General features: G+C 41.5%; 1 protein-coding gene across 2 annotated transcripts in view; it reads left to right on the top strand.

Annotated features, from left to right (window-relative positions):
* The window catches only part of Ptprm (protein tyrosine phosphatase receptor type M), a 713,675-nt gene that overhangs the window by 302,865 nt on the left and 389,043 nt on the right, over nucleotides 1-21,767 (top strand). For both annotated transcript variants that reach the window (XM_059277901.1, XM_059277900.1), the window contains exon 6: nucleotides 16,623-16,797. In XM_059277901.1, the coding sequence (XP_059133884.1) occupies nucleotides 16,623-16,797 (175 nt within the window). The remainder of the gene's footprint in view (nucleotides 1-16,622; nucleotides 16,798-21,767) is intronic.

The raw sequence follows: 21,767 nt of genomic DNA, 5'->3' as shown, positions 1-21,767 counted from the left end.
TATCCTGGAGGAGAGACTGGAGACACCAAGGCAGTCACTGTTCTAGAGCATCCTGTCCACATCAGTTAGATATTCAGCTTTCCAACCTCAGCTAGGCCATTTTCTTTTCTGGTCTTTTTGGAATTTCCCTGTTGCCCATTGCTTTTTCTTGATGATCTCCTTTGACAGATTTTTGTCAAATTAGATTTAGCAAAGAACCTTAAATTCTAAACTACAACGCCTCTCTAGTCTTCCACTGAAGAAAAACAAGCCAAATATTCTCACTCCAGTCTCTCTCCCCCACCCCCACGCCACACACACAGCAAGAGAGAGAGAAAGGAAGAGCTTGCTTTTGCAGACCTTTCTGTAAAGAGCACTTTTAAACAGCTCGCATTAGTTTCAAGCATTTAAGTTATGTGTGTATATGCATATTCATATAATCATGGCCCGTCCGTGCCGCTGAAGTCCTTCAGGTCCTGCTCTGTACATTCTATGTGATACACAGTCCCTTGAACCTGTGCCCACTCTGAGGGGTTCTGGTACATTGAGTGATGTCAGTGACCTTCTCTTCCGCACAGAATGCCACTCCCTTCCTTAGACTTTGGGGATTTTTTTTTAGGGGAGGGGTGTTCTTCTCCTTGATGACCTGCAGTCACACTGCATCTTGTTTCTTTTAAGTATTAATCTACGGGCTGCTCCTCCCTCAACTCTCCTAGAATACCTTTTCCCCTTTCTTTCCTTCTCTTGTTCTCTGGGGGAGTTTCGGTGGTCTGTTTTTGCAGTGCTGGGATCAAGCGAGGGTCCTTGTGCATGCCAGACTGGCACTCCCCCAAGAGACACAGCCCCAGGCGTTTACATTTTTATTTTATCATTTTATTTATAATTTTGCGTTTGCTACCAAGCTGAAGTACTCTGTTTGAACTCTTCCGTATCCACTGTCTCACGATAGGCAGCTTCCACGGTCTTGTTTCCCTTCTCTCATTGGTCCCATCCCCGCCTCTTACCGTACTTTGCATTTCTGCCATGGCATGGTGACTGTGAGGTGTCACATTTATATGATTTTTAAATCCTTTATCCCTTTTAATCGCCATGGTGTAGCTGGTTGTTTGTGTTGCTCTGTTTTCTGGAGGGAGTGGAAAGTAGCTGAATGTCAATGGTAGGCTGTCAGGTGGGAATGTGGTCTGAGGAGGAAGCATCTCATGGCCGCCGCACAGAGCATGCCTTACCCTTCTGCCTGATGTCACCTTGTTCTCCTGTATCCTAGTCTTTGTCCAAGACCTTTGTGCCAGGAAGGAGGGATGGGTACAGAACTTTAGAATCCCAATTCTCAATCCATCCTTACTTTTTTCTTTGTTTCTGAAAGTTTTGTAATCACTACCCTAAAAGCTTTTTGTAGCATGTGAAGACTGATGTAAGCATTTAACTTTTTTTCTTTTCTTTTTATCCCACGTCTCAGTTCTTGTAAATGATCATGCTTGGGATATAGGCTTGCTGCCTGAGTGGGTGGATGTTTGTGTTAATGAGATCCAGATCGGCTGTCTGTTGTGCTTGATGAAGGAGATAGACATGTTTTATTGACATCTTTCACAAAGCGTTTACCACCTTTTAAAAATGACACTGTTATTTCCATCATTACCTGTACAGTTATTAATTATTTACGGAAAACTAGTTTATGACTCTTGCTTTTCTTGTGCACATCACTTGGGAGGGGACTATGAAAAGTGTGAACTCCCAGGTCTGAAATCATAGGGCATAATCCCAAGGACTCACTGGCACACGAAGGACAAGATTTGCTCCTAGATTTTTCCCAGATTTGGGATGCTCTGCTTCAACCCCTTAAGTTGGGATTCCAATCTTTAATCCATCACTAGTAGGGGAAGTGGTGGTTCTAAACAGTGTTTATTAGGAGATATGATATGAGGAGTGAGCTGATTTCTGTTCTGAGGTGGGAGAGAGGTACCTTGCAGTAGACTTTTCCATCCTGCCTCTCTATGCTTACCTTGGGGGATTAAGGGATTTCAGGCTTACTCCCTGGTTCTGATTTAGTGGGTCCGAATGAGGGGCCCATCCTTCAGTATTTCATCAAATGCTGTCCAAGTGATTCCATTGTGAAGCAAGGGTTGAAAGTACCTAACCTGAAGCAAAATTTAATGTTATAGTATTTAATGGGTATAGTAATTTAATGGGCATAGTAAATTGGAATGAAGAAGCAAATGTAACATGTAACTGGTAAACAGTAGTCCCTAGATGTCCCTGGAGTTTGGGGTAAGGAGCCTATAGGTAACACAGTCCTCAGATGCTTGAGCTTCCTGTGTAGAATGGCAGAGTGTTTGTATGTAACCTGTACACACAGTCTCATACACTGAGATAATCTCAAGATTACAATAACTTCTGTAATGTTAATGCTGTGCATTGGTGGCTGTGTTCAACTTCTCAGGAGCTAAGGACAAGGACAGAGACTGGATGTCTTCAGTAAACATCTTTTTTGTTATTTTTTTTTTTTTGTCCTATTGTAGGATTGCACTATAGAGCCAGGCTGGCCTGGAACTTAATGTGTAGTCCAGGACATTTTTCTTCCCCAAACTTCCAAGGGCTAGAACTATAGATAGGAGCCACAATGCTGGCTTTCAAAATACTTTTGGTTTGTTGTTTTCTTCAGTCTTCGGGCGCAGAGCCTGTGGATTTGGGGACCACGTGTATGTAGACATCTCAGTATGCTTTTCATGTCCAACTTTGTGTCCAAGGCTTCTTTATTTTTCATGTTCTGAATCATAATTTCATGTTTTGAAGCGTTATAATATTGATGAATCCATTCCTGTCTGACCCTATGACGTTTTCCTTTTTCTCTTTCCCAGACCTTTTTTGTTTCTAATCTTCCTAATCATCTGTCTTTGTCATGCCTGAAAGTCTCCATGTGCCTAGGTCAAGATGGGGCATGGTAGCCCCAAGATGGGGCATTATAGTCATAGAATTTACATGACTCTGGATTTTTAAGTAAATTTTAGTTTGTCCTGCTCTCAGGATGCTGTTTGGTTTGTGAGTCTTGTGATGATCAAGTAATCCTACTATGTAATTATTGATGACTTCTGCTTGAGTAGGCATTTTGTGGGAAAGTGTTTATCTAATGGAGAAGACTCATACACAGAATTATTAAAATATTCTAAAATTTACTTTCAGTCTATGTGCATGAGGTAATCTGAAATGTAACTGAATATCTTCTGTAGATACGGATGTCATTTTTAATTATATTATGTGTATATGTGCATGTTTGTGTATATGTATGTGTACGTGTGCATATGTGTAGGTAGGTGCCTGCATATGGGCATGTGTGTATGTACATGTAGGCAACCAAAGTTGACTTCATGTGTCTCCCTTGGTCACATGTCTTGGTCTTTGTCTCCTACTGTATTTATTGAGTTGGGGTCTGCATTCGAACCTGAAATTCACCAGTCCCATCTGGCCTAGCTAGCCAGTTTGCTCTCTGGATCCCCTGTCTGTGTCCATAGTGCTGAGAATGCAGTGTGATTTCTGAGGATCAAAATTCCAGTACTCAAGCTTGTGTGGCAAGTCCTTTATCCACTCAGCCATTTCCCTAGCCCTAGATCTTATTATTAAGAACTCATTATCTATATGCAAACATCTGAACATCTGAACCAAGCTGAACACTAACTTCTTCTTCAAACATTTCTGATGAGGAATATTCCACACACAGTGCTTCTGGAGCTGTAGCAGTTACAAAGTGGTTTTCTGCGTGTCATCTCACTGGGGTCTTTAAAGTAATTCTGAAATCCATGCACAAATGAGTACTAAAAAATATTTTTTTTGATTCCTCTATGGTGTAAATCTCCTAGGAATAAAGCAAAATTTAGAAATCTAGGATGGATGTTTATTTGGGGCAACATCAGTGCTTTCAAGGGTGGCCGTCAGCAAATGGTCTTTTGTGTGTGACAGTCTTTAGAACACCCACAGTAGGCAGTGGGCACAATTTTTCTTGTGTCCCTACTGTGGTATTATGTCTATTTGACAGATAAGGGACTGAGAGTCAGCCCTCTCAGTCACCGGGGTAAACTGTGTAGTTAGGAATAGTGGAAACCTGTGTGTCTACTTCTGTTGCACTGCTGTGTACATCAAACTCTGTTATCCTCCCTGAAATGTGGGTGAACTGGCGATATGTACCTCAAAGAATTTGGCAATGACCCCATCACACAATTAACATCAAGGGCATGACCTGCGGGAAAATGTCTGTGTGTCTATGTGTATTCCAGGTACGTGTTGGTCCACCCCTACATGAAATGTCCAAGGATTTAATTGTTTGAAACAAACTTCAAATAGCGCTTTTGTGGTCATTATCACAAAATATTAATAAATCTAATGAAACATAAGTAATAATGAAAACCGTGAAAGATTTTACTTTCATGTGTGTACATATGTCTGTGTTTGTGTCAGTGTATGTTGTGGGTATGATGTTGCCCTTGGAGGCTAGAAGAGTTCATTGGATCCCCTGAAGCTGGAGTTACAGGCAGTTGTGAGCCGCTAGATGTGGCATTGGGAACCAAACTTGAGTCTTCTGGAAGAGCAGGAAGGGCTCTTCACTGCTGAGCTGACTCTCCAGCTCCTGGGAGAGATCCTTTTATCACCGTAACAGACACATCTCACCGTGGGGATGAGGCTAGTATCAGTGTGGGTGGAATTTTTCTAAACTGCAGAACTAAATAAAAATAAAATAAAACTCAGTGAGATGAGCGCCCATCTTTCTACCTGCAGAGTCTTAAAGGCAGCATTGTGTGCAGTGTAAGCTGTGATTATGAAGTTCTTGCAGATGTTTGATAGGTGCCCTCAGACACGGCAGTGAGTGCATTTAAATACGGCATTTTCCCATGCAAGACACTGAAATCAAATGTGTTTATGGAAACCAACCAAGTACCCAAAATGGGACCTTATTTCATGTTGTTACCAACTTTTGATTACGTTTTAATCCTGATTTTGAAAACACCTCAGAGAAGGTATGTGTATATTCACACACACAACAGAATTAAAAGATTCTTTTGCATGTTTTCATGTATACTTACTCCTTTTGATGCCTTTGTGCTTTCATGAGGGCTTTCTGAGTTGTTTTTAATTATGTGGTCATTGACTCTTGAAGCTATGTATGGCTATATGAAATTTGATGGTTATTATAAGTAAGTCAACAACATAGTGTTTTCAAATGATTTTATGGTATACATCAGTTCTTAGAAATAGAAAAGGAAATAAGATGTAGTTACTCTGGCCAGCAAGACTACTTATTGAATTAAAGTACTTGTCACCAAGCCTCATGCTGTGAGTCCAATCTAGACCCACATGCCGGAAAGAGAAACCCAATCCCTGCTTAAGTTGCCCTCTGACCTGGACATGCCTGCTATGGTACCTGTGCAGGAGCACATGCAGACACATACATGCACTCATGCCTGCATGTAAACACAAAACAAGCAAATTTTGATTTAAAAATGCAGTTACTATGAAGTAGGCTTTAAAAACACTAGTATTATTCAGCACCTGGAATACTACAGTGATTGTCAGATACTTGCTGATATGTGGGGCTTTCTGTGCCTTTGTAGATGAAAAGTCTTCTCCAGGTGAACCTCGGAGGCCACTTTATGGTGAAGCAAGCATCCCGAAATGCTTGCTTAGGCCCATGGCTTCTGTCAACAGAAAAGGTCTTAAATATGACGATGTAAGTGTCGATCCTTATGGAATGTCATCTTCCAGTTTATAATAGACAGCAGACATCATACAAAGTGGTCCAAACCAACTAATAAAAACGGACCTCTGTTAGAGGCATTTCAGTGACATTCAGAACATCATCTTTCCTAAGTTTTCACGCTTCAGCCCTTTCCCCTAGGTTATTTTTCCGTTATAACACTCTCTCAAAGTTGTGTTTTCTAAAATTATTGTCATATGACGTGATAAAAGTCATAGAAATACACCTGTAATAAGGCCTTTCTACTTGAGCTCACCCCTGCCTACACCAGTGCCAGAGTAGTGGCTGTGTGAACCCGTCCCTTCCACCGTTTATAGAAATCTAATCCCATGTAAGCTCCTAATTTGGGAATGTTTTTCTTAGAGGAAAAAATATAACCTCACTTGGATTTTAAACTTCTTTTTTAGTTGTTGGTCTAGAAATGGATGTAATGTTTTTCTTTTGATAGTTTGTTGTATGATGCTATTTAGCTAGTTATCATCAACCCAATCTGGAAAAAAAAAGTATTACTTCCAAATTTAATAATTTCTTGTAGTTTTTTCCTGAGCTCAAGCAATCTTAGATGCTTTTAGTTAGAGAGAGGAAGACAGAGATGGAGAGATGGAGAGACAGAGAGACAGAGATGAAGAGAGAGACCAAATTGATTCTCACAAGCAGCCTCCCTGATCTACAGCACTGCGCCTGTCTTGTGAACAAAAGAATGAGATCATAGGAACAGTGCTTGTATCACTGATTTCTACAGGGGCTAGAAAAATATATAATGTCTTTTACAGAGCACTACTGGGTGGTAGGTACTCTGCTAGGTAACATTTGAGCTTTGATTTTTGGTTTATTGGCATTTTTTTTTCAGTGATCCTTGCGGAACTTTATTCCCACATATAGAAGATGCAGCTGAGGCCTGGGGAGTTCTGTTTACTTTTCTAGGGGCGCATTGATGATATCAAGAGCTAGGATTAATACTCAGACACCTGTATCTAGAAACTGTCTCCCAACCCACAATGCTCCTTACATAGTGCATTGGGAAACCTAGACTTTTGTCAAGGATTCATGAACCTTGGAAAAGAAGTTAAATTGTCAATTCAATTAGAGTTTTTAACTTGTGTTTATGTGTGAGCTCACATGTGCCTTGCTCTGGCTGAGTGAGGTAGGACTGGTCACATGTGGTCTACAGTGGCTTTTAGCTTCATTTATAGATAATGGGGGAAAATCACAACTGTATATCAGAACCGTTTTGTTATTAGGTATAAAAGCTACAAAATGATTTGTAAAGAGGTAAAATTATGGTGCCTTCAGCAAGCTTAACTTGAGTATTTTACACCATATATATTAAAGCATAAACTTAACATCACTTACCACGCAGAAAATACCAGGAACAGAGAAAGTGGACTGTCTGCTGTTGCTATAGGAACCATTTACTGTCTAAATCAATGCTGAAAATCACATCCATTATTGTTTTAGTCGGTTACCCATCTACAGCTGCATCTATTTGACAGATGTGAGCGTTCAGACAGAGCCCACTGAGAGTCTTCCTGCTGCTCTCCCCGTGTGTTTCCACCTAGTGCGGTTTGGGGTTACTTTAATTTAAGGAGAAAGGTTTTCTTTATGTCCCTGAGAGCATAGGAGTTATCTAGAGTGATCCTGGAATGATCTAAGTACCCAAGGTCATTTAGTGGTTTCATGTCACTTGGTCAAAGGAGGCCTTAAGAGCTGGTGCATGTTTGGGGTGAAACCGCAGAAATTAGGGTGATGGTGGGGGAGCTTGCTGAATAGCAGCCGTAAGGCTGGGATTGGAAATTGGGCTTTGAGTTTGGTCTAGAAGTCAGGATGGATCCATCCAGAGGGCAGAAGAGGGGCTTTGGCATTTTTTACGGATCTCTCTCTCTCTCTCTCTCTCTCTCTCTCTCTCTCTCTCTCTCTCTGTCTCTCTCTCTCTCTCTCTCCCCCCCCCCCTCTCCCTCTCCCTCTCCCTCTCTCCCTCCCATACGCACACGCACAGGCACACGCACACGCACACATGCGCATGTGCGCCTTTGGCCTATGAACTCTAAACCTCTCAAAGCTTTGTTTTCCTGTGTTTGTTTTTGTTTTTCTCATGCTCATCATGGGGTTTACTTGTTTATCCTGCTTCCAAGAATCTGAGGCTCTCCCATGAGAAAGGAAGGCAGACGTGGCCCTGGCTCAGTTCCCAGAGGGAAAGCAGCACATGCGAACATACTGCGTTGCTTCTCTGCAGTTTAGCAATTCAGTGTCTTCATTATCAAGCAGAAAAGGCCATGGGCCCGCGAAACTAGATCTGCTGAGCTATTCAAAAAAAGGTTCCATTTAGATGATGTAAGCTGATGGGAGGAGATTTCCCCTGCCCTGCGATGGTCCTGAAAGGTCTCAACGGTGAGAATGTAGTGGACATCGTACAGAAGGGCCTGCTTGAACGTGGGTAGCCATAACTCTTCCAGCTGTGGGGGACTGGACATTGTAGCTCATCCCCACCCATGTGACTTGCAAGGACCCTGCCTGCCACCTACTAAGCTCAACCACTCAGAGCAGCTCCAAAATGCCTGAGATTGATTAATTTGCTCAAACTGCTGCTCGCTTCCTAGACCTCAATTTCCTTCAATCATTGCTCTGATTATGGCACAGATATTCCTGAAAGACTTAATATGACTCCTTTTGGTGGTAAATCACTGCTCATTTAGAAGTTCTCAGTGAGCCCGTTGCCTAAAGAAGGTTGTAAGCATAATTGAAATTACTATCAGTACTTTTTTCCTGGCTTACTCACATTGGAATACATGCATACTGTAAAAAGCACTGGGACTCACAAAGGGGCCGTATTTAACCCAGTGAGACCATTTCTTCTCAGGCACCGTCATTATGGGTCCTTTCATGAAGTTCACAAAAGTTAGAGCAGTGATACTTTGACTACCCTGGACATGTGATCGTCACATTTTGTGTCTGTCTTGACTGTCTTGCGTGATCGACTATATCATAAAGAGCACTCTGGATTCTGTTCTTGGTCAATGTGCACTGTGCTGTCTTTTTTTGTTAAGAGATGTTTAGTGGGGCTGCCCTTCTCTCACACTGGGAAAAATGGGGAGAAGTCATTTGAGCAGCTTGCCAGCTCCACCCCAAGAGGTGTTCTCACTGTTCAGCTGTGTAAATATAAGGAAGGTGGCCCTCTCCACAGACTCCTGACTTCTTGGTAGTGCCCAAGGTTCTAACATATTACCCTATCTGGTCATTGCTGCCATAGAAAAGGCCCTCAGGGAGAGGGACTTAGAAGCCTTTCAAAACTTCAACTGTGGTACAGGGATCCTCACAATTTCCAGTCAGTTCCAGCCACGGGAAGTGACTCTGGAGACCTGAAGGCTTCTGGAAATCAATTCATTTAATCCTTTAGTCGCTCCCTGAAAAACACATAGAGTTCTGGCCAGGCCTTCCCTGTGTGTGTCAGGAGGGCGGGCTTAGGTAGGGTGTTCCTGTTTCTATAACTATTTCTGTCTCTTTTTGCCCATGGTATCTTGCATGCAGAGGGGGATGTGTTTGGGGAGTATTTGCTGTAGCTCGTCCATAGCACAGAGGGTGGCCAAGATCTCTTCCTGCTCCCCTCCTCTCCCTCCTCCTCTTGCCATGAACCCAGATGTGGATGGTCCTCGGAGCGTTCATCTGACAGCGGGCTCATCTGGAATCCCAAGTGTTTACTGGGTTTGTCTGACTCTTGGACACCAAGAAACCAGGAGACTCTCACTGATGTGTAATGTCAGGATTTCAGAGAACAGGAAGAGAAATCCCTATCCAAAAGTGTTTTTGTTGTTGTTTTTCCCAGAGACCAGTTCACCCATTTCTGGCATTTCCCCTGGCTTCTGTCTATTCTCTTTTCAGCCTGTCCTATGTCCCTGACCATGCCTGACCCCTCCTCCCTGCAGGGCTCCCTCCCCTGTTGCTTTTCCCAGCTTTTCCAGACCCTTGATTCATCCTGAAGCCAGTTAACCACTACCACCCTGTTTCTCCTGGAGATGCCTCGGTTTTTTGTTTGTTTGTTTGGTTGGTTGGTTGGTTTTCCTTCTGCTCCTACTTTGAATTAGGAACGCTAGTCTTTAATTCCAAATGGATTTTTGGAATTAAATTAAATAATGGGATTTTTATACTTCTATAAAATTCTTGGTAGTATCATGAGCATAGATTTTATATATATATATATATAAGTATGTGTGTATATATGTATATATACACATATGTATGTATCTCACTATGAGTAATTGCTATATCAGATATTTAAATATGTTCTCATGCCTCCCCATGCAAAATACAGTTAGTAGCACCCACCAACTGTTTTCTGACATAGTTTTCAATATTCCCTTTGTGAAAACTCCACACTTACATTTCCTAAAGATATTCATTTCAAGAAATCTTCTTCCTATACAGAGATCAATATATATTTTATGTCCTGGTGTCTCATAGGCAATTATTTTTTAATTAAGTATTAATTTAGTTATTGACCGTTTCATATGCATGTTTACTGTGTTCTTTCCCGGCCCCTTCCTTCCACTAAAGCCCCACCCCACTTCCACTATCACGGCTTTTGTTTGACTTTGTTTTCATGTGACTCGCTGAGTTTAAGCAGGGCTATTCCCTTGGATTTGTGTGTGGAACTTTGCGTGGGAGCATGGGTAACTCAATGGCTCCACCTCTACTTAAGCCAAAGGTTCCTGTTGCCCCAACAGTCAGCTGCCAGGAGGAGGAGCCAGACCCCGTGAGCCCCTCCCCAGTCCATGACTGAAGGTTGATGCGTCCAGTCCTGTGTAGCCCTGTGCTGGTCCCTGCAGCCGCTGTGAGTCCATGAGAGCCATGTCATGTCAAGTCCCAGAGACTGGGTTCCTTTGTTCTCCTCCCCATTGTGGAGTTCCTACATTCTCTGCTCCCTGTTCTGGGATGGTTTTCGAGTCTTAGAGGAATGATGGATGTTCCCTGAAGGGTTGAGCACTCAACATCCATTTTTAAAAATAATAAAAGTGAGATTAATTTTCTTATTAAAATCCTATCTAGTAAGAAAAATAATTTCATCCTATAAAAGCCACATGATACCGCAAAATTAAATAGAAGCATCCTGTTGAATATTTGGATTCTCATAACCAAAGTTCTTGTTATATGTATGTTTTATTCATCAGCTACCTAATAATATATAAAATATGAAAAGGTCTACAGACCTCACAGAATGTTTAAAGAAAGATATAAACCTGTCTGTATGATTTGGGCCATCATTTCAGATTTTACTTAAAATAAAACTTGACATTGAAAAAAATCTACAATATACTAAAGTAATGATGATATTTATCTCTAATTGATAAGAATATATAGTTTTTTAAATGTATTTTTTTCACACTGGTGAAGTATACGGTATTTGCCTTTTATGACTAATGCATTTCACTTAATATAAGATCTTTAAGGATTTTCCACATTGTAGCATTTGTCAGAAGTTCCTTCCTTTCTAGGGCCAAATTAGATTTATTATGTGTGTGTGTATTACACCTTGCTCATTCATTCTCCCATTGGTGGAAAGTGAGATTGCTTCCATGTGTTGACCATTGGGGCTGGTGCTGCTTTGACCAATAACATCCAACCTCTGAGGTTCTCTTTAGATTCTGCATTCGGACAGTAGGATTGCTGGGTCCTATGATAATTTCTCTTTTAGCTCTTTGTAGAATAACAATAACCCCATCATTCCCTTGACCCATGTGCAAGGGTCCAAGTTTCCAGCATCTGTCCCATGCTTGGTAATTTCCATGTACCTGACAATAAGCCGTCTTACCTAGTGTGAACTGGTATGACGTTATGGTTTTGATTTGCATTTCCCTAATGATGGGTGATGCTGAACATCATTTCCTGTGCCAATTGGCCATGTGCATTTCTTCTTTAGAGAAACAGTCTTTTGCTCAATAATTAACTGAAAATTTTTATAGCTGTTGATGAATTGCAGGGTTTCAGCTATATGATTTACAGAAGCTTTTCCCACATTACGGGCTGATACTTTACTTTCTCAACAGTTCTTTTTTGTTTACATACGCACGTGTGCATGGGTATTTGTGTGTGGACATGGGTGTGGCTATGTGTGTGGGGTGTGTGTGTGTGTGTGTGTGTGTGTGTGTGTGTGTGTATGTGTAAGCCCGAGATTGACATTAGATATTTTTCTTGATTGCTCCTCATATTGTCTATCAAGGCAGGATCTCTCACAGAACCTACAGTCCTCTGTTGCTGTTCCAGCTATCCACCTTCCTCCAGGGATTCCCTGTCTCTGTGTCCTGGGCACTGGATCACAGGTGGGCTGCCACATCCACCTAGTACCTGTGTGGATCTGTTCTGAGGATCTGAACTCTAGTTCTAAAGCTTGCACAGCAATGGATTTGTTCATCAAGCTGTGTCCTCATCCAAATATTGATTCTTTATGCACTGAAGTTTGTGGTTTTGATGCAGCCCTGATTACTTTCCTTTGGTCCCTATGATCTTGGCATCACAGTTAAGAAAACCAGGACCAGATCTCAGATCATTAAAGTTTTTCCTTGATTGATGATACTAACTCTTGAGGTTAGGTGTTTGATTTAGACTCTTGCATGTGACAAATCTAAAAATCTAATTCCTTCTTTTTTTTAAGCCAGTGGCTATCCACTTTCTCCACAACCACTGTTGAAAACACCATTCTTTCCAAACTGAGTGGTCTAATAATGCTAATGCACATCAGTGGGTGGTACCTATGAGGGTTCATGCCTGGGCTCTCCAGTCTATTCCACGGTGGTGGAATAGACTGTTGGATTAATGTTGTTTTCTACAAAGTTTTGAGGTTGCAAAGTATGTGCCCACCGTTGGACTTCTGTTTTTGGCTTCCGTGATAGCTTTGGATTGAACTCTTTGCAAAAGACTCAACATGACCTTAGACGTTTGCTGTGCAGCTCTGGGAAATTAGGGTCACAATGTCTATGCACCATCAAAAGCCATGTGGCATTTCATTACCCCAGTAGTTGCTTTATTATTTTCTTATTGTGACTGTAACAAAATATCAGAAACTCCTGGGCTTCACTGTCTTATACTTCTGAGGATCAGAAGGCCTCAAGTACAGTGACAGCTAGGTTGATTTCTTCTGGAAATCTTAAGGGTGATGCAGGTCTTGCCTTTTCCAGCTTCTTCCTTCATTTTTTTGTCTCCAGTCCCTTGTGCCATCTTCAAGTTGCATCATCCCCATCCAATCTCTTCACAGCCTCTTCCTCCACATGCGACTTTCTATTTTCCTCCCATGAGGACCCTGTGGTGGCCGTAGGACCCCTAGATAATCCAGTGTGACTTCCAGTCTCCTAAACGCTTATTTTCTTCACAACTGCAAACTTTCTTTTGGCAATTGAAAGGAAAACATTGTTACATTCTGGAGACAGGAGCTGTGGGATGGTCTTTCTGCACGCTGTAAATATGTGTCGCTACCGTTGGTTAATAAAGAAGCTGTTTTGGCCTATGGTAAGGCAGGATAAGAGTCAGGTGGGAAATCTAAGAGAGAGACAGGGAGAAGAAGGGCAGCTGGATGGCATCTGCCCTACATTGGGTACCACTTGTAATGAGAGCCTCAATGGTGTATGTATATACATATATATATACATAAATTTATATTTATATATAAATTTATATTTATATATATATATATATAAATTTATTAAGGGGTTCTATGGGGGAAAACAGACTTATTGATACAGGATAAGGTAAATCCAGTTGCAGAGTCCTTGGAAAGCTGGGCACCGATCACAGACTGCTTCATACCGCCTGATCCAGTCTTCACCACCCAAGAGAGCATGACCCCTTTCTCCTCCCTTTTAAGTGGTCATATAGGCAGATAAGATGCACTGCCTCTATCAGGCCAGATAGCCCAAAGTTATGGGCGGAGCGGATTCCCACTACAGACAGGAATATAGATGCTATAAGAGGCCCCATTCTGCCAGCCATATTCCTGATGAGTTGTGTGAGATTGTTAGCTGAGAGGCACCTAGAACCTCTGAAATATCCTTTAGTCAAAAGGAGTCGCAACAGTGTACTGTACATTGCAAATAGCAAGAGGAAGGCCACCTATCTGAGTAAGGTGTGTGGTTTGGTTGCCTGTGTGGATCTAGAACAGAAATGATGCTCATTGATTTGGGCTTCCCTGACCCTGTGCCATTTCTCATAAAGAAGCTGAATTTTTCTGTGTGGTTAAGTATGTGGAGTCTTTGTTTAAAGAAACCTTCCTGAGAGTTCGTGGATACACAGGCCTTGTGTGTCGCTCACACTGTGGAGCTCTGCATTTTACAGAGTAACACTATGGCATGAAGGAAGAGTGCCTCCCAAGGGCTGCTTCTCCAGCAGAAATATTAATGCAGGAGGGGCCTTCCCTTGACACTCACAGTACAGCCTTGGGTTGTGGTCAGGAATCAGTGTGTACCTCTGTTATGAACAGTATTGCATGACTGTTATTGAAGTAAAAAGTAAATAAATAGAAGTTTTTTAAAAAAATGCTTATTCTTGTGGGCATATACTTAAGTAAATAAAACAGTGAACAATTCCCTAGCCTTTAGTTGTCAATGCTGTTAATAAATAGAATAAATGCTTATTAATGAACAGTTAGTCTTTCAATAAAGTTTGCTATTTCACTCATTAACAAAAAGTTAGATTTTCTTTTCAGTATGGAAAATGAAACATTCCAGTTTTAATGGCTGTAAGTATCAGGTCTCTTCTGTTAGCAAAATTTGATTATGAGGTTTTACCAGAGATTAAATGTATGGAATTCAGAGAGGATTGCTTCCTCTTGGATGTATTGTTAATGCTAAATCTTGTTGGATTTTTAGTTTTTTTAATAATCTGGTGCAATTGGTTAAATCAAAGTTTTAAACTTAGTAAAACACACAAATTGAGACATATGAGAGTTTATATTTTGATTTGTTACTTTTTAAAGTATAAACAAAACTGCTTTTACAGCCAATGCCAAAAACAATGCGAATGGAACCCTTCTTCCCCACTCCTGTCGTTTCCTTCCAAGTAGCAGGAACTCTGTTAATGCAGCACTCCTGACGGCTCTCTCCTTGTCCAAGCGGGAGCTGCCTAGGAGGATGCACAGAGCGTGTAGCTCAGCCCCCGTCTTTGGGGGAGCTAACTGCTCTGGGAACACTGTTCCTCCATCCTGTGTGTTTCACAGCAGCACCTAACATGTGGGGGCCTTGTGGTTTTCTAGTGACTGGGTGAGTGAGCCTGTTTCCTTCTGTGCTTCAGCATCAGCAAGCCCATGGTTTCTGCACACGGTTGCCTGAGGCTGCCTTCCCAGTGTGTCAGAAACAAAGGCGGGGTTTTGACATGCTGCCAGCTTTTGTTTTCCCTAGAGGTCACTGCTCATTTTGTCCAAAGCTCAGATGGCGATGTGTGATGCCAATCATTATAGCAGTGTCCTTGCATGTCTCACGGTAGCCCTGAGAGTAAATTGAATCATCTTTCTTTGGGTAAGGAAAGTGGAGCCCTGCAAAGGTCATCACATTTTGATTAGCACCTGAGTTAGGCTTAACCCCCAAACTCACATTAGCTTAAGACTGATTGTCCTAAAGTATCGTAGAGAAATGCTGTTTTGTTTGTTTATTTGTATGGTGTAAGTCACTGAACCATGCAGATGGATTTCATTGTTGTGTAGCCTTGTATTTCTATAAATGAAAACATTTTAATATTGAAAACACTTTAATATATCCGACACATCCAACTTCCTCTTGTTATTTTCACATCAGCCAGTCTTTCTAACGATCTTGGGCTTCCCTTACTGTTTTGTGTGACTTGAATAGTCTTCCCTCAATTATCCTTTGTCCAGTTACTTTCTGACTTAGTCTCCATGCTCCTATGACTCGCTCCAGCCCACAGGATCTGCAGCCAATCCCCTTGGTGACTTCTGCCAGCCACCAGGTCTTTCTCTTCACCTCTTAGGCCATCATTGGTGGATGTCTACCAGTGGTCCAGCATTTCGACCCTGGCTGTCTGACTCAATAATAGCACATCTTGGCACCCCAAGCATGGCTTCTGGATGAACAGTGGACATTGGACTTGGCATCGTACATAACCCTTGATCTTGGTCTATTGTTTTCTACTAATGTAGAATAGAGAAGATTGCCGGCTTCCCAAGACTTATTAAATATACAGAACTGAATCTGCTCGTGTCCCTTTTTGCTTTCATCTCTTACAATGGTTGGATTTCCAAGAGTGTATAAATAAAAGGTTGACTTGATGTATAAGGATAATTTAAAAAAAAAAAAACTTCCCCACAGTAGAAGCAGCTTCATGAACATACAGAACATACAGAAAGACTTCTTCCTCAATGTATTTCAGAAGCAGATATTTATCAAGCATCCACTTCCATGGCTTTTGTGTCCATGAGAAAAACATCATAAAACTTGGATTAGTCATCACTGAGGATGGTGATGAAACCTGATGTAGATTTTAATGCTATTCTTGGTAATTGGTTGCTTATAGAGAAATTAGGTTAGTAATAGGATGGTTGGTTACTTAATTTTGTTTTCTAATGAAGAATAAGAATATAGGATAAGGTGTTATGAAGAATCAAATATTTGTAGAAAGCAAAGTTTAAAAAAAGGTTTTGAACATTTTTCTCTCCCACTCAGTTCATTTAATTTAATCTATTTAAAAGGTGCAAGCAACACATTTCTACACACTTAATTTTGGAGTCCTTGATCTTTGTTTTGTTGATGGGACAGAACTGCTGTCTTACAGAACATCTGCCCATGGGGGTAAACACATGAGCCAGAACTTGCATGAATATGACATTGATAATTGCCATCAGGTGTCCGGCTGTCCTGATAATGATCGCTGATATTGCTTCTCTCTATCCTTTCCACCCTCCATGACACAGGGCATTGATGTCCGAGACGCTCCTTTGAAGGAAATAAAAGTGACTAGTTCCAGAAGATTCATAGCCTCATTTAATGTTGTCAACACGACCAAGAGAGATGCTGGGAAGTACCGCTGCATGATTCGCACAGAAGGCGGCGTTGGGGTATCAAACTATGCAGAATTGGTAGTTAAAGGTATTTAATGCATTTCCATACCCTCAAATAGTCTATTTGAATAGACATGCTCACATAGTTGTTTGTTCATGATTTGTTTATGCTCAAACTTATCCTGTTTCTGAATAGTAGTTTGGTGATAGGCTGCATTGATGGATTGCATTTTAAGTACAAATTTTGCATGTGAGCAGTGTTTTTGAAAAATGTATGTGATTGATGTTGGTTTAGGAGCACACAGAGCAGTGACTATATTCTCAGCCAGGATTTCTGCCGGTTCTGTGGATACAGATTACAACCTATAAATTTTTTTTAAGGGATGAAATTTTTTTTTCTGATAGAAAAATCACTTAAAATGCAAATATTCACCAGGGAGGGTGTTTATGATAGCAAGATGGTTAATAAAATGAAGCAGTGTCTGTATAAAAAGGCCCTGTTATATCATGGAAGCTTATTGATAACACTGTCTTAGCATTCATAATGTCCCGGTTAGGCTCTATTACTACATTCCGTGTGACTGGAAAATTGAGTCATTATATTCAAGAAGGTGGGAGATGAGAGGTAAAAAACGGAAGGGAAATAATTTTCCTTGAGCTCATTTAATGCATTTTTTTGTGGGCAGAGGAGTTTATCCCATCAAGCTACTAATGCAATTTTTGGTGCCAGATAGAATAATTTGAACTTGCATGTGCACCTCAATGGCATTTTAGACAACTCTGACAGGCCATCCCTGTTTTACTCGAGGGAGACAAATAATATCTCATATTTCATTTTTCAATATTTTGGTGGTAGGGATGAAACATCAGATTCACGTGTTATTCCACCAAGCCCCTTCCTCAAGCCTGTGCCTTATATTTACATGTTTGTTTTGCACTCCTTGAGTGTAGATTATGAATGTGGTTACATCAAGGTGGACTGTTCCTATTAGCAGCATATTTGTCTCTGCAGCCGGTTTTAAAGAATACTGGCTTTGCATCCCACAATAAGCTAAGAAGAGGCCATGGATGTGCTACTTCTCTTCATCTATTGCCTTGAATGTAAAATAGGTAGAATAATGTTACCTAATGTTAGGACCTATGGGAAGTTCAATGGCAGAATGCACACGTGTGCAGAGGAAGCTGATGGTGGGTGTCAGACCCCGATGGGGAAGAGGATAGGGGTGTTCCTGTTACCGGAGCTAGTATCCATAATTTTTGTTTGGGACTCCACTGCAGGACCACCGTTCTAGATTTTAAAACTTTAAAGGCCTAGTCATTTATTTAGCCCTTCAACCTGCCATATCCCAGTTGAACCAGAGTGGCTAGACATAGCCTTCGTCATAAAAACTATAAGGGGCTTGAGAAGTCTACTCCTGTCTGGTGGAGTTCCTGTCTCCCATTGCTTGGCTTAGGAGACACAATACCGGCTTATCAGTGATTCTACCTTGACAATCACTCACCATAGCACTGATAGATGTGTAGCAGAAGGGAGAACACACTAAATATTTACTTGAATCATATATTTCGCCACATTGCATTTTTTATATGCAGTAACATTTGAATTAGACTGCCTGGATGAAATTTTGAGTTCAAACTTAAGATTCGTAAAGGAACTAAAATTCACCAGCATTCCACAGATCCTACCCTGTTGAAGGCTCTCTAGAGAGTCAAGGAATTATAGTGGGGAAATTAGACTTCTCAGTGTGAATGAAATGGCCTGGGTGCTCCCAGCGGAGGTCTCCTCCTCCTCGTCCTCCTCGTCCTCCTCGTCCTCCTCCTCCTTGTCCTCCTCGTCCTCCTCCTCGTCCTCTTCCTCCTCGTCCTCTTCCTCCTCCTCCTCCTCCTCCTCCTCCTCCTCCTCCTCCTCCTCCTCCTCCTCCTCCTCCTCCTCCTCCCCTGCCTCTCTCTGTTCCTTGCACTCTTCATTTTGCTGTTATTATTTAATGCCCATCTCGGTGCACTTCTCTGAGATGACCGCCCCTTGTCTGGGTTAGAGTCGCTGCCCTGGAGTCATCCAGGGCCCACGTGATGAAGGCACCTGCTTTGTTATTCCCATCCATTGCAAATGTGGCACCTTCTTTAAAAAAAAAAAAAATTGCCTCTTTGGGAAAAGTTAACTTGTTGGGAGTTAGAAGTAACAGGGAATATTCTAGTCTGCCAGAGAAGGCATAAGAAGGAAGGAAGGAAGGAAGGAAGGAAGGAAGGAAGGAAGGAAGGAAGGAAGGAAGGAAGGAGTTCTTGTTCTGCTTTTGCAGCACTTGGCATTCCCTGTCTGATTGACAAGATGTGCTACCCCTGTTTAGCACCTCTGCACTGTGCCAAAGCTGTCAACAGCTGCTGTGTGGGGCTCTGGCATAAGATTTGTCTCCTTCTCCGTTTATATGTCTATAGCCACATTTATTGATAACCACGGAGACTTCAGTTGCCCAGGCTAGATTTGAACCTGCAATTGGCCCATTTCTGCCTCTCTAGCAACCCACGGTACAGACCTTTGCCACCACGTCAGGCACAAAAATCAGGGATAATATACTGGATTCTACTGCTTCATTGATGTTACTTTTTTGAAAAAAAAAGTTAATTTGAAATACATAGAAATAATTTCAGACAACTTACATGTAACTGGATACCCTATAATTTTTGGGCTGCTAATGTTTAACAGATGGGGAAACCAAAGTCTGAAGACTATAAATGCCCTTAAGAGGACATTAAGGTGCTGGTGGGGGATCAATTCCTTATGTGAAGCCCAGGTCCTTTCACCATGACTGTGTGCACATGGGGTACCATGACTTTAGAAAACATTTCATGTGATATACACAATGTCTTGGATTTATGTGAAGTATATATTTTACATATATATGAATGTATATGTATGTTACATATAATTAAATATGATACTGACATCTGTACATCAGTCATTCTCAGGTGCAGCAGTTAAAGCTATGTAGTGTGTTTATAGCCACAAGTTCTCATTCCTGGTTGATTTAGACTTCATTTTTGTGGGATTTCTTTATGTTTATTATGAAATATTTTAGTCTGGTCTAGCGACAAAGGCCTGTATTCCGGTTATTCTGGAGGCTAATGGCAGTGGATCACAAGGTCAAGGTCTGTCTGGCTGACTTAGCAAGACACTGTCTCAAAATAAAAATTAAATATTTTAGTACATTTACATCACATTCGTAGCCCCTTATCTAAAATTCACTCAAAATATGAGGTCTTGGTGGGACTTATTCTAATGAGCTATCTTATAGTCAACGTGACTTTATCACATTTGGGATATGGAAAAGAGCAAAGACACTCTATCTCCACAGAAAGCAAAGAACTGATGTTGGTTTCTTGCCAGGGGAGTGGTGTCTAAGGATTGGCCTGCTGTGACCTCACTTACACACCTGCAATGATGCTAGCTTTCCTATGGTCTTGTTCAGCAGTAAGCAAGGCTGCCATCCATTGGTCATGCCTGCCCTCTGAGAGGTTAGGGCAAGCTGTAGCAAGCAAGTCAGTGTATTCCCCTATTGCAGTAGTAAGATAGTAGGCAGGACAAGGAAATAAGAAAAACACCAAAAAAGCACAACCTACCCTGTAGAAAACACTACAGCTTACGTTTCTCTTGGATGATAGCTCTTTTCAGTACAAAATATGTAATTTTTTGTATGATCTCATCCATCATGTGGGGTACCACTTAAAGAGTCAATGGCATGCAGAATTCCCTCATTTGGTTCCTGGAGGGTCATTCAACTGGCATCTAATTAATAAGGTGGGAGGTACTTTATAGGTAAGATGGCTGGTCTCCACATTCTTAGATAGTAATGAGAAAAAGAATCAGCTTCCATGCAAGAGACTTCAGTTATAGGGAGTGTTTGCTATTGATTTCTTTGATAGTTATCAAGCTGGGTGTAGTGTTTTCTCTGATTCTGAGCATCCTTTGCTAGATGGCTTTAGTAAAACTCATACCAGGAGCAACCTTGCGGATAACAGGTGTCAACTTTATCATCTGAATGAGCCCATTGTGACATCCTTGAGGAAAATGAGTCACCTCAGAAATGGATTTTGGAGGAGATAAACTTCTTGCTTTTGAAAGGATGGCAGATATAAACATGGGGGAATGTGGCTTTGAATTCCCTAATTAGCCAAGGCTAGTCTTGACCCCTGCTCCTCCTGCCTCCACCAATCCCACATGCTGGGGTAACAGGCAATGTGCCAACCCAGTTTAATGATGTAGAAACCCCCAATGCCTTTGATGATGATGCAAAGAATCTCAACAAGAAGGCCGACAATGGAATATGTCCTGCTGTTAAATACTGCTTCTCAAGAGAGCTTCAATTGTGACTTTAGTTGAAAAGAAAAAAAAAATCTTTGATGTAAAATGTGTTTATGTATTGTGTCCTAAGACCGATTATGGGCATACTCGCTTGAACAAGTAAGGTAGGTTGTTTTGTTGTTTTTAGATAGTAACTCATGTAGTCCAGGCTAGCCTCACACTCAGTGTGTAATCTCTGAAGATTACTTCGTACTTCTGATGCTCTTACCTCTGGCTCCGGAGTACTGAGATTACAGGTGTGCTCCACTACAGCCACTCTGAAGTTCTGGGGGTCAAACCGAGGGCCTCTTGCATGTTAGGCAGGCTTTCTCCTAACTGACTCACAACCATACCTGTTTTTGTTCTTTCTCCCCCGAGACAGGGTCTTTTTTGCCTTGGTTGGTTTTGAACTTTCAAGTTCAAGGGAGCCTCCTGTCTCCTTCACAAGTAGCTGAGAATACGAGTGCTGAGCTCAAGTTAGCTTTGTTCCTTTTAATTTTTTAGATTTATTTATTATATGTGTGTTAGTGGCTTTCTTGCATGTGTATATGGGCACCACAGAAGATCAGAAGGCATTAGATCCCCCAGATCTCCTGGATCTGGTATTATAGATGGTTGTGAGCCACCAGGTGTATACTTGGAGCCAAATCCAGGTCCTCTGTAAGATTAACAAGTGCTCTTCACCACTGAGCCATCTCTCTAGCCCCCTCATTACTTTTTGA

Source organism: Peromyscus eremicus, chromosome 13 (assembly GCF_949786415.1).
Source record: "Peromyscus eremicus chromosome 13, PerEre_H2_v1, whole genome shotgun sequence".
In the NCBI taxonomy this organism is placed as follows: Eukaryota; Metazoa; Chordata; class Mammalia; order Rodentia; family Cricetidae; genus Peromyscus; species Peromyscus eremicus.
The sequence above is the reverse complement of the archived record's forward strand: the minus strand, read 5'-3'. Positions and strand labels throughout refer to the sequence as shown.